Genomic DNA, 13,186 nt, shown 5'->3' with positions numbered 1-13,186 from the left:
TCAGCGCAACTAAGAAGTCATGATTGATTCATCTCAGACCAACAATCACGTGACAAAAAAATCTGTGAATCTTCCACTAAACTGCAGATTACTGAAGATAGAGCAGAGAAATGTTGTAGGAATAGATTCCAATGTTTTCCAATTTGTGTAGAATAAATTATCCAAAGAACTTTTTTTATGATTTATGGCATTATGACTGTTATTCTGCACAAAATACATGTTTTAGTTCTTTCTCATTCCAACCATGATTGTTCTGTTTCCATAAAAGTGCAGGACTTAAGATATTACAGTGAAATCAAAGCCACAGAGAGAACAATGTGTTAAAGAACAGAAGAAGAAGGTGTAGCAGGTGCTTTCTCTTTCTATAAACTTCTGACTGAGTACTCTGCCAAGAGCTACGAAGTAGCTTCCAAAAATAAATCTGTAATACAGCTCGTGAAGGGCAGAGCTCCAAAAAACAAAACCCAAACAAAGTGAATGTTGTCGGGAGTTGTGGCTTCATCAAGATAATATACTGACCTTTAGAGACCCAAATAGACCCGTTATTCTCTTTTTTAAGTAAAAACAGTTCATGAATCATCTGAAATAAGTTGTGAAGGTGTAAACGAGCATAGAACATAATGATGGAAGTATGTGAAGGCCATTATCACGCTCAAATCAAACATCCAACAGACCGATAGCCACGCAGACAAACACACAGAAGCATCTTTCAATCTTTAGTCTTCAAAGTCTTGACTCATCTCAACACACTGAATAAATCACAACCAGAGCTCAGACCTCTGGAGCCGATCTGGACTCTGTAACCTTGCCCTCGTTCCTCACATTTCTTCCTCTCTTCACGGGCAAAACAACATCACGAGTTCAAACTAAAGAAAGCACATCAGTTCTTTGTTTTCCAGGTAGCGTTCCCTGGTGTCTGCTGCTGCTGCTGTTGACTACGGCCGAGTCTCTGAGGGGTTCACAGGGCAGGATGTGTGAATAACACATACCACCGTGTGCTCCGCTTCAACCGTATCAACACAACAAACCTATTCACAATGCTGAACGTCAGACAAATGAACAAGAAGCCGAGTGTGTGTCACGTTCAGATGTTTCTTTGTACTTTTGTAAGTTGTTTGACCTCAGTGGTGGCGGACTGAGACTGACTTTAAGCGTCGTCCGGGATGAGAACCACGGAGAGAAGAGCTCAGTGCTTCAACGCAGCCGAGACGTCAGGAAATACATTTACAGAATTTCTTCCGTAGTCGAAGTCTCGAGTTCGGCAGTTTGGACGTCACCATCTTGGTTTTTTTAGCCGTCGCCATGTGTGACACAAGAGGGTGAATTTAGTGCAAAAAGACCAAAATGTTAAAGTTAACTTTCATGGACTGAAAACACACTTCAAAAACCGCCCTAAAGCATCCCCTGCTTTATGGTCTGTGTGACTCCAAATGGACCATCATTTACTAAATGAACATCATGCTGTATTGAAGAAGACTTGAAACTAGAGATTGAGACCATAAACTCATGTTTACAATGTTTACTGAGGTAATAAATCAAGAGAGAAGTAGAGTCATTTTCTCATAGACTTCTATACAACCAGAGGAGTCGCCCCCTGGTGGTCACTAGAGAGAATGCAGCTTTAACACATGAAGCTTTGACTTCACATTTCAAACCCGGAGGTTTCCGTCGGTCCTTTTACTGAATAGAAGGGACAAAGTGTCATAAACTATAAAATAATATTCCATTTGTTTACATCAAGTTATTGTGAGAGTGAGGTCTTTGGCTTAACTGGGGAGGCGTTTATTACTTTTTCACTAAATCTGAAATAAATATAACTGAGAGGGAAAGACGAGGATGGAGCATGTTACGAGCAGAAGATGTTAAAGAAGATTATAAAGACGTTTAATTTATCATTCTAAAAGGAGAATGTGATAATTCATACTGACATCACGCAGCCCGAGAACCTTTATTCCCAAATTCAACTGTTCTGATGCTTATTAACGTCATAAACTAAACTAAACACATTCTGTCCTGAAGGCAGCACAGCTTTATGAGTACAACTGAGACTCTGTGTGTAACAGACAACACACGGCTGATAAAGAGACGTCACAACACACTTTACAAGGTTTCTGCTGAGCTGCTGGAGGGAAACACACAGCTGCTGGTCTCTGTGGACTCACCGGTCAGTAGGATGTATGTGACCCAGCGTGCACCAGTGATCTGTTAGCATCTCCAACATCCCTCTGCTTTCTGTGAAAGGTGCTCACAGCTGTCGTTTTAGCACCGTATACAGAACGTCGATAAATGTGATTCTCCAAACTGTGAATATTTAAATATTCTCAATAAAAGTCGTAAAAGTTAGAAATTGGTGAGCACCAGAAGAGCAAACAGCAAATGTGCCAACTTCCATTAAAACAAGGAGTTTGTCTACATAACGCTGGATTTATTCAGGGGAAACATTGAGGAGTTTTGCTTCAATAAGAGATTACGTTTCAAATTAATCTCGAGGCTCTTGTTGCATTCTGAAGATGGATCATTTGTGCAGAAATGAAAATATTAAAATTCTTCCTGCAGCACGTCCACCGAGACGTCGTCGTCCATTTAAATCTTTACTCGGTTTTGCTTCCACACAACTGTTGAAACTATGTAATTCTATAATCAAATGTGTGAAAATATGAAGAGCAAATGTTCTTTTGGAACCTTGCACACGTTCAAACTTTGACATAAACTGTCCTTGAAGCACACACACACACACACACACACACACACACACACACACACACACACACACACACACACACACACACACACACACAGCTGGAGGCCTCTGCTCCTGACACACATTCCAGACCTGTTTAACGAGGTCATTAAACCAGTTTTAATCAGAGAACCGTGGCTACAGGTTCCTACACGGGCCTGCTGCTCCACCTACGTCTGCTCAGAGAGAAAGAGGGCGGAGCTACGAATCAATAACGTCCTATAGGAGACCAGATAGCGGCTCACATTTTGGATATCTAAAGATCACGTGCGTGTCTTGTTTCCTGTTCCGTTATTTGCCTTTTACCCACTTACGTCATTTTATCACATTACTGATGATGATTATCAAAACTCTCATTGTGGAAATATGTTGTGAACGCACCAATAGTCAACCCTACAATATTGTTATTGAGGCGTTTGATCAAAACTATCGTGATCTTTGTGCTCATCGACCATATATATATATAAATATATATATATATATATATATATATCTCTTAAGTAAAACACAGATGGGTGACAAATGTCAATATTTTGCATGATTAGTTTGTTTTATATCACCACAAATGAAATCATTTAGTTTTAGTTAGTTTTAGTTCACAGCTTAAAAAGAAACCAAGTGTGCAGACGCTGTATAGGTTTGGTTGTACGGATCCTCAAACACATTGCGCTCCTTATGTATCTTTGTGAGGACAGCAGATGATCCACTGATGTTTAAAGAATGAAGGGAACCACGTCACCACCTGCAGCATCTGTCCACATTCCTCACAAACCCAACGGGTCAGAGCTGATATCCACCGGTTCACGCCTGCTGTCCTGTGAGGAATGTAGCTGCACACACACACACACACACACACACACACACAGTAGCACTCAACACGCTAGGCTGTTTGCACATGCATGCGCAGGCAAACATGCGCACTCACTGGGAACACTGGGGCTGCTGTGGTGCGGTAACCAGAGGGAAAGCTGACGTGTTTACATTCAAACAATAGCCGGCGGGACAAAGGCCGGCTGTTGTTGAGGCCTCGGCTGTGAGAACGGGTTTAGAAAAGGACGAGCTACGAGGCGCTGCAGCAGTGTTACAGCAGTAAACACGAGCTGCAGCTGCTTACTGTCCCTGAAACTATCAACTCCTGCAGAACCCAAGGTGTTTAAAAAATGACCATTTTATCAGAGCTGAAAACCCAAAAGAGTCTCACGTTACAGAATCTGGAGCCGACAAATGTTCAGATACATTTCTGCGACATTTAACGATGAAATAGTCCAAATTTAATTAGTTTAATCATTCAAATAATTTCTATTAAAACAAACATTCACATCACTGCCGTGTTTTCACGAGGTTACCGGTTTATAAAGTACTAACATACTATAAAGTAATGAACCGCTGCCTGTCTGCCTGCAGAGACAGAACGTGTTTACACGCTGCGGCTCATCGACTGCAGTTATAAACGTCGACTATAATCCATACATTTTATGAAATAAGGTCCCATGAACTTCGCCTCTCTGTGGTTCCAGAGTGTTTTGTCTCCCTGCTGCTGTTTCTCAGCTCCACCAGGAAGCTGACATTATACACACACACTATTTATAACATTATACACACACACACTATTTATAACATTATACACACACACACTATTTATAACATTATACATACACACTATTTATAAGTGGGGGGGCCACAGACCTCGAAGCCAACAAGAAACTACGGAGCGGAGACGACCAACGACTCGCTCGTAAAACTTGACTACAGGTTGTTTTTAGCATCCGTCTGCCCTCCGGTCCACGGGCCCTTCAGTCAGTTAGGAGGGGCCTTTATTGGCTCCACAAGGAGAGCTTTCAGGGCTCCAGGGTCAGGGGAAGGCTGTGTTTATTCACCCGATCAACACACACACACACACACACACACACACACACACACACCGTCTTCCAAGGCTTCCCTCTCTCTGTCTGTTTCACACACTCTCTCCTCTGTTTCCTTTTTTTATTTCAGGACTCTCTCAACCCGGCAGTTTGTTGGCACATTCTGGGTTTGTTGATGTTGTTACTGGCATACAAGTGTGTGTGTGTGTGTGTGTGTGTGTGTGTGTGTGTTTGTGTGTGTTTACGTCATACAGGATTTACTGAAACTTTATCTTAATTAAATACAGATTGTTTCTTTAGATACGTCTTATTCTTTCTTTCTTTGAACAAATGTTGCCGAATGAGGCAACAGATCCGTGTGTGTGTGTGTGTGTGTGTGTGTGTGTGTGTTGTCAGTGGTGGTAGAAAGAGGAGCAGTATGTTAGAATAACTGGAGGTTGTCACCTCAGACGTGGAGGTTTAAAAACACATTTCCTCTGACAGCATCTTACTCTTAGTGACGGGGATCTACATGAACACACTGTTTCCTGTTTGGTTGTTTAAACAGCACATTAAAGTGTTGTTGTTCAGTGATCTATTCAGTCATGTGACTGACGGTGTCCGGTCGAAGCTTTGAAGAAGATGAACATCCGATTCCAACAAGCAGAACTGGACGAGTCCACAAAGAAACCCTCCTTCACTCCAACAGAGTGGACCCTGTCCCACAAAACCTGGTTTTAACTTCTGCCACGTAAGTTGACACACTCCATCGGCCAATCAGCTACGAGCAACCACGTAATCCTAATAGATAACTGTTTTAAACAGGAACAAGAGACACAATGGTTGTCTCTGTGATGGTTCCTGAAGGAGTTTCTGGTGAACCTGCATGAGTTCATCTGGTTTCACCAGAATCTGACCCGTGACGAGCTTTAAGAACAGCTCTATAGAAACAGACCAGCTTCTCTCTGATGGTCTCTTTACTGATGGAGGTCTGATAGAGGATCAGGACTACACTGAGACTGGTTCATATAGAGGATCAGGACTACACTGAGACTGGTTCATATAGAGGATCAGGACTACACTGAGACTGGTTCATCTAGAGGATCAGGACTACACTGAGACTGGTTCATATAGAGGATCAGGACTACACTGAGACTGGTTCATATAGAGGATCAGGACTACACTGAGACTGGTTCATATAGAGGATCAGGACTACACTGAGACTGGTTCATATAGAGGACCAGGACTACACTGAGACTGGTTCATATAGAGGACCAGGACTACACTGAGACTGGTTCACTTGTTCTTCTATTATCGCTCATGTATTCTTCCATCATCATTCTTTAGAAATATGACTTCAGACTGAAATAAAATAACTAGTGAGGTGTTGGTTTGTAAGTAAGTTAATTTTAGAACACACACACACACACACACACACACACACACTATGACCTGTAGTTCCCCTCTTCTCTCAAATTCACTCGTTCACCTCATAAAAGAAGCTGGACGTCCCAGGAGGAGAGCTGTGCTGTGTCGCTGGTCTCCAAGAGAGAGAGAGAGGTAATGTGATACCTCTCTCTCTCTCTCTCTCTCTCTCTCTCTCTCTCTCTCTCTCTCTCTCTCTCTCTCTCTCTCTCTCTCTCTCTCTCTCTCTCTCTCTCTCTCTCTCTCTCTCTCTCTCATGAAGCTCTGCTGCTCTGCTCATTATAGTCAGGTTTACATGTTGTGTAGTTATTTCTCTCTGTGTCGACTCTCCAGCTTTCTCAATTTAATCCTCAACCTCCATACTCTCCCCTCCCTCCTCCCACCACACCTCTCTCTCTGACATCTTTTTTGATTACCTGCCAGCATCTCTCTCCCTCATCTCCCTTCTCTCCATATCTTAAGGCGATGCCTCGCTGTCTATATCCGTCTTAACTGGGAGTCTCTCTCTCTCTCTCTCTCACCCTAACATCTCATCCCCTACAGCCACAGGTTTGCATGCTCCCGCCGTCTTAACATCCCACAATCCCTTCCTTTCATTTCCTCCCTGTGCTATGATTATATGTTTGTCTTGCGTGGCCGTTATCAGCTGTGTGATGTGATTCAAGGTGACAGGAAGTGTCAGTTTCACACCGACAGCTGCCAAACCCACAGGTCCCTCGACAAGGTGAGAAGCCGACGCTCTAGACGTGCGTCCTCTACTAAAGACTGTTTCAACAGTGCGTGTCTGGTGTGTTTATTTACACACTAAGGGTTCATTTAAACCCTGGCATGACATGAGTCTCAAACATTAAATGTACTTTAAATCCTGGTACCTTCATGGTTGATCTAACACGAGCTCATCAGTGAAGCCTCCGTATCTTTCCTCCTAACACTGGTCACACTCGTGAACTCTTTAGAGTCAATAGATTCTATCGTTTTCCGTTTTTTGTAAAAAGAAATTATCAAAGAAATTCGTTTTGTATGATTTGTGGCATTGAAACTGTGTTATGCTGCACAACAACTATGTTTGAGTTCTCTCTTCTTCTCACCATCACTGTGTTGCTGTGCAGCACTTTTATATATCGCAGTAAAACACGAGGCCACAGAGCGAGGAAGTGTAACGCACGGAAAGAGGTTCATCAGTCGTTACGGTGATTATCACGAGTCTGTCTGCGCGTGATCGTCGTGTTTGACACAAAGTAGCCTCACTGCTTCTTTTCGCCACCAGCTCGGTATGCTGTACACAGAACGTGTAAACGTTTTCCCACAATCCTCTGCGACCTACATCTTCTCACGTCAACACACCTCAAACCAAAAGGCTTCACTTCTACCCTCAGAGTGCAGGTCTCTGGTAGAGACCTGTCAATCACAGTAAGCCCCGCCCTAAAGCATCCCCTGCTTTATGGTCTGTTTGACTCTAAATGGACCATAATGTACTAAATGAACATCATGCTGTATTGAAGAAGACTTGAAACTAGAGACTGAGACCATAAACTCATGTTTACAATGTTTACTGAGGAAATAAATCAAGAGAGAAGTAGAGTCATTTTCTCATAGACTTCCATAGAACCAGACACACACACAGCCTCTGTGTTCATGCGTCTTTGCCTCCACGAATACGGCGTCGACCAAACACCGAGTCACCGCTCAAGTCTTCTCTTTCCCTCCCTCACATGCACCTTCCCCCTCGAGGGAGCCTGTGGCTCTGCGATGGCTGGAATTCCCATAAATGTCCGATCTGTACTGGGCGCAGCTGGAACAAAACGCTGTGTGAATCAAACCCACGGTGTGATTTTTATATTATATTAAAAAGGTAGGCAGGGAGGGAAGACTGGGAAGGTTGGCGAGGCACAAAGACAAACATCTGTCCAAAACTTTCACACCCAAGAAATCCAGCGGACGGTCTCAACCACAAAGAAAACAACACAGCTGATTCTCCTGCTCGGCTTTCCCACGTCATCCTCTGCTGCCTCGACTATAATGCTCATAATCTACCCGATTAGAAATCAATATGGCGTGTTTACACGTGGCAAAGAAACTAAAGCTCAAGGTGTAACACGGTTTCTGTAAGTGTTGTACCTGTGAACCAGGAGCTGTGTGTTTCCTCATTCATCAGAGGAAGTGCCACTTCCTTTCATTGTCTTTCATCACAATAAATACAATTATTTAGTCACCGTAAAGTGTGCAGGCTGAATGCTGAATGCTCATGTTACACTGACTCTCAGCGTCACGTTAAACAAGTTTGACCACCGAGAGAACAGTTTCAGTCTCATCAGCATCCGTTAGAATCTGGGACCGGTCCCTTAACTCATGTGTTGGCTTCCACTTCAGCTCTTAACACACTTATTCAAAATCAGTGAGATGCTAACTTCCTGTTTGACTACAACACATCATCCCTACATGCACAGACTCGTGTCAAATACTCGCACATAAACATTATGAACAACTGCGTGGAAGCATTCCACCTCGTCTGTCTTCACTGGTTTAGAATGTGTGTGTTCAGCTTCCCTGAAAACAGAAAGAGGAGGATCCTTCCACTGCACGGTGGAGGATCGGGGCTAAACTTAGTGACTTCATCCCAGCGCTGGATCTCCACCTCACTGCTTCCACTGTGTCGTTTATTTGTGGACTAAACGCGGCTGTTATGGTTCGTACAGGAGCTCTCTGTGGAGGTGTGAAAGAGAGTCTTTACCCTCCGAGCACCACAAACAAACAGAGGATCAGAGCCGGAGAAAGGGGACCTTTTCTGAAGCTGAACGCTCTTTTTAGACACTGTGGTGGTGCTTTGTAAAGCGCCTACACTTCAAAACTATCAGCAGCAGTTGAACATGGGAAGAGAGCCGACGTGAGCTATTTATGGAGAGCACAGAGCTCAACTACAGCATGACAAGCCAGCTGTGTTTCCACAGCTTCATGTGAGGAAGAGGAGGAAGAAGAGGGAGGACGAGGATGAGGAGGAGATTTTAATGTAACTGGCCTCACTCGAGCTCAAAGTTTACACAAACTACCTCCTGGTTTTAGGGATAATCAATCTGATGTGAAACCGTGATGTTATGTTTTGTTTAATAAGAAGGTTTACAGACCCAGAATGCATTGCAGCAAACGGGTTTTTTTGTGAAAAAAAAAAGTAACCATGTCATGGACCCAAAAACCGACCCCAGGTAGACCCTGTACCTCAGTTTGGGTACCACTCATATATTTAGTCCTGAATGTTTTAACTTTAAACTTTTTAATTTAAGTGTCATTTGTTCGAGACTTTATTAAGGCACAGAGTTAAGTTAGCAAGAACTTTACCCCCCAAACAACTATCCAGTTAGCGAAGAGTTTGATTGACAGTTAATGAAGTAACGTACAGTTTGTACTAATTAACAACAATAACTGATATTAACCACAAACGGTTCAGTCAAACACTAACTGACAGCGATGTGAAGCAACAGTTTGATTTAAGCTAACATTAGCAAGCGATGCTAATTTAAAAAAAAAAAAAAAAAGAAGAAAAAGAAAAAAAAAGTAGAAGAAGAAGAAGAAGAAGGAAAAAAAGCGACAGTTTTGTTTACCTCTGTGGTCCGCAGCGGGGGCGGTTTCTTCAAAGCCAGTTTGAAAGAAGTTTCCATGGCTCCGGTCATTTTCATAACTTCGGCTTCTTTTTATAATTCCTCACTTTTTAACGTCTCATCGCTGCTCTCTTTAGCCGAGCACAACGCACTCACATCCCGCCGTGGATCGAGCCGAGCTCCGAGCTCCGGACATGGATGGAGCTCCTTCTTCCTCTCCAGGAAAAGAAAAAAACTTTGTAAAACTACTGCTCGTCCGAAACAAACCAGAATATTCCACTAAAAGCGTGACAGGAAGTAGAATCTACGGGACGTGTAGTGTTGAAATCTGTTCATCTTTGGGTCACGGAAGCGTCCACCAGCCTCAGTCAGATCCAGGAGTTCAGATTCTTTTTAGATCCCTCCTCCTGTGGAGCGACGACATCTGTCTGCACGGAGACCGCGATGCGTTCACGTGCTGTCGGAAATAAGACAAAATAAAAAGAATCCTTCATTCGTCCCACAGTGGATACAGTTACATTACAGCAGCATAGTGGATAGTGCAAACAAGAGACTTAGTAAATGATCAAAACAAGTATTATAAATAAATAATAACAGTAAAGAATATAAATAAATCCACAATAACTAAAATATAACAAAAAATATTATATATGTTATATATTTTGTATTGCACATTGGAAGGTAAAATAGTGGAAGGTAAAATACTAAAAAGGTTGGATTTATTATGTGTTTTTTTGTAAATATATAAAGGAAAGTCTATTTGATTGCAGTTAAAGCTGATTATCTAGATTGCTCTCTCTTTGTTATAAACTAAATGTTCCTGCTGCACTGGAGGTTTTCTTCAAAAGACTTACAATGTGCTTGAGACAGTTTTGTTCAATTAATAAAGCAACTAAGGAAACATATTTTACATAATATAACACATTTTAGCTACAAGGCAATTCAAAGTGCTTTACTTAAAACATTAAAAGGACATATTAAATATATTAAAGGTGTTCATTTAATTACCAAGAGAATATAACATTTAAATCAGCTATAATAGAATACGACGGGTATAAAATACAAGAATAAAAGTTACTGTGCAATGTTAGATATTATTTAATAAAAGGAAAAAGACAAGTCTTGAGCCTTGATTTAAAATGACTTAATAATTATAAATATTTAAATATAAAACAACGTATAAAAAGTCCTGTAACAGTTAACGTAATATACATTTATTAGCCATGGTCTACCATATCAATTAAATCTGTATCAGCTAAATGTAATGCAAGAGGGCATTTTGCTCCTTATAAGTTCCATTTTTCATTTGCAAGACTCAACAGTTTGCTATTTATTTATTCATTTTCTTTCTCAAGTTATCTCATCATTTTTTCTAAAACACGTTTACTAGTTCTGATACTCTAATCTCCGAGCTTTGAAAGGAGTCCGTTAACGCAGCACAGATCCTCCCTCTGACTTGTGACACCTCTGAAGTCAAAGACCACAACACGCGGGATCATCAGAGCATTCAAAAGAAACGGATCACTCGAGACATTACTGTTAAAACTCCAAACACTGTGTAGAGATGTTCTCTAAACTTAGATTAACCGCTTCATTTAACCACCGGTGGTTTTAGTGTCAAGACACTCCTTCCTTTTATTGCATAACAGTGTGTGTGTGCGTGCGCGTTCCGTTTTACCTCCCGTGCCGCATAAGAGGGGGGGGGGGGGGGGTGGAGCCAGTTCCAGGGTGGTAAATCCAGAAAGGAAAAAAGAAAAGGTGGTAAAATGTGTGACCCAGATGGTTGAAGCAGAAGAAGTCAAACCACCACTAAACTCAACTAAAGAGCTTTTATTGTATCAAGTTTGCACTGATTTATATCTATTTCCGTTTAACAAAGTAAATGTTTAGAGCAATGAATGGAACATAAATAAGTTATTTTAAAAAGGAAAATAAAACCACACTTTTTGATTCTGTAAAAAAATTCCCAGAGACACAGATATTCTTAAAATCGCCATCTTTATTGCACAACATTCCCATAAAATTGGGAGAAAAAAATTTAAATTCGAGGAGACATTTCTTAAAAAGAACATTCTGTACAAAATACATGGAAATAAACGAGTATGTACAGTTTACACGAACCGTTTGACAAACCGACTAAATAATTTACAAGTACGCAAAAAGAGGGATGAGCGCAGATATGAAGTCATAAACATTGTTTAAACGTGATGGCTGGCTGGTACATAACGTGGGCCGATACAGCGGAGCGTCTTCTAAACGCAGAAACAAAGAGACGAGTTGAGCGTTAAGACTCGGGTCATCGACAGGGTGCGATCTGAGTTTACAGAAAGAAAGAAACGCTGGTTTTAGGCCTGAGGCACATTAGAGTCTTTGAGGAGGATTTCTAGAAATTTGGGAAAGAAAGTTATTTGTTTTTTTTAATCTGAAATTCACTCGTCAACAACATGAATTCACCGGACTGGAAGCAGTGAAACTGAAGACTACTTTATGGATGAACATCATCTTATGCATCAGCTTTAACTCACCATACTTTGTCCAAAATCAAACATTTAGATTTATTTCTAATGGTGTCAACCGATGGCAAAAAAATAAAATAATAAAAGCATCAAAATAAAGTCCCGTTGGCCGTCTGTGGTTTGAAAGAGACAATAATCAAATCGCACCCTGACTATAGAAACATAAACTAAATCACCCGTCGACGTCACGGGAAATCAAACTGGACAAAAAAAACAAAAGTTTAAAAGGTGTGCTGCTGTAGTTTTGTATTTTCGTGAGCATAACCGTCGTAGAGACACGTTTGAAAAATAGTGTTAACCGATATTTTATATATATATATATTTCCATCCACGGTAAGTTCCTCTTCTCCTCTCTTTCTCTCTCTCGAAGTCGTAAACATCGTAAAAAAAGGAGGCTATAAAAGTGTGAAAATATTTCAGCATTTTTGGTTTTAAAACACGAGGATGAAGCACGTTTTACAGTAGAAAGAGACTCTCTGTCCCGTAATCACATTCTGATGCGAAAAGAAATATGTTTGTGTGACGACGATCCGATGGGAATTTAAAGAACACAGCATGGAGTCCTCACGTAGTCCTCTGATTAAAATAGAATAGATGTGAGTCTGAGGTAGAGCTGTACCTGTGGTGAGAATGTCAAAGACACTTTTAGACATTTTACAAGAAAAGAGAAAATGTTTGTGGATCCAAAAAACAAGAAAATTAAAATTTGTCGTTGAAATATCTCAGGGAAATTTGGCTTGTAAACAAAAACATGAAAATAAGTGAAATAACGTAATTGCCGCGAGACTGATGATGCTCTCAGTGATATTTACCTCAAAGTAATGTTTCCTCTAAACTTGGAGTCCGTTGGGTTTGAGATTGTACAGAGAGGAGAAAACAGAAAGAAACTAAATCCATTGTTCATCCCGTCGACGTCTTTAAAGTTTAAAACTAAACGTAGAAAGTCTTTGGCTTTTGTGTCCAAAAATAAAAAGAGTTTGTGTTCAACATTCAAACAGCGGGAGGAGGTCAGGTCAGTGCAGCCCCCCCCCCCCCCCCCCCCCTGTGGTGCAACATCTGCATTACACCACG

At 41.3% G+C, this 13,186-nt stretch overlaps 1 protein-coding gene across 1 annotated transcript in view; it reads right to left on the bottom strand.

Moving 5' to 3' along the window:
* rapgef6 (Rap guanine nucleotide exchange factor (GEF) 6) overlaps nt 1-9,942 on the bottom strand; it is a gene marked incomplete at its 5' end in the record, with an annotated part of 125,430 nt that extends 115,488 nt beyond the window's left edge. The window contains one exon of the mRNA XM_079171691.1: nt 9,603-9,942. Coding sequence (XP_079027817.1) covers nt 9,603-9,677 — 75 coding nt within the window. The remainder of the gene's footprint in view (nt 1-9,602) is intronic.
* Nucleotides 9,943-13,186: the final 3,244 nt, after the last annotated feature.

The sequence above is a fragment of the Pholis gunnellus genome (assembly GCF_910591455.1).
Source record: "Pholis gunnellus genome assembly, chromosome: 13".
NCBI classification, from domain to species: domain Eukaryota; kingdom Metazoa; phylum Chordata; class Actinopteri; order Perciformes; family Pholidae; genus Pholis; species Pholis gunnellus.
This window is presented reverse-complemented; position numbering and strand designations above follow the sequence as displayed.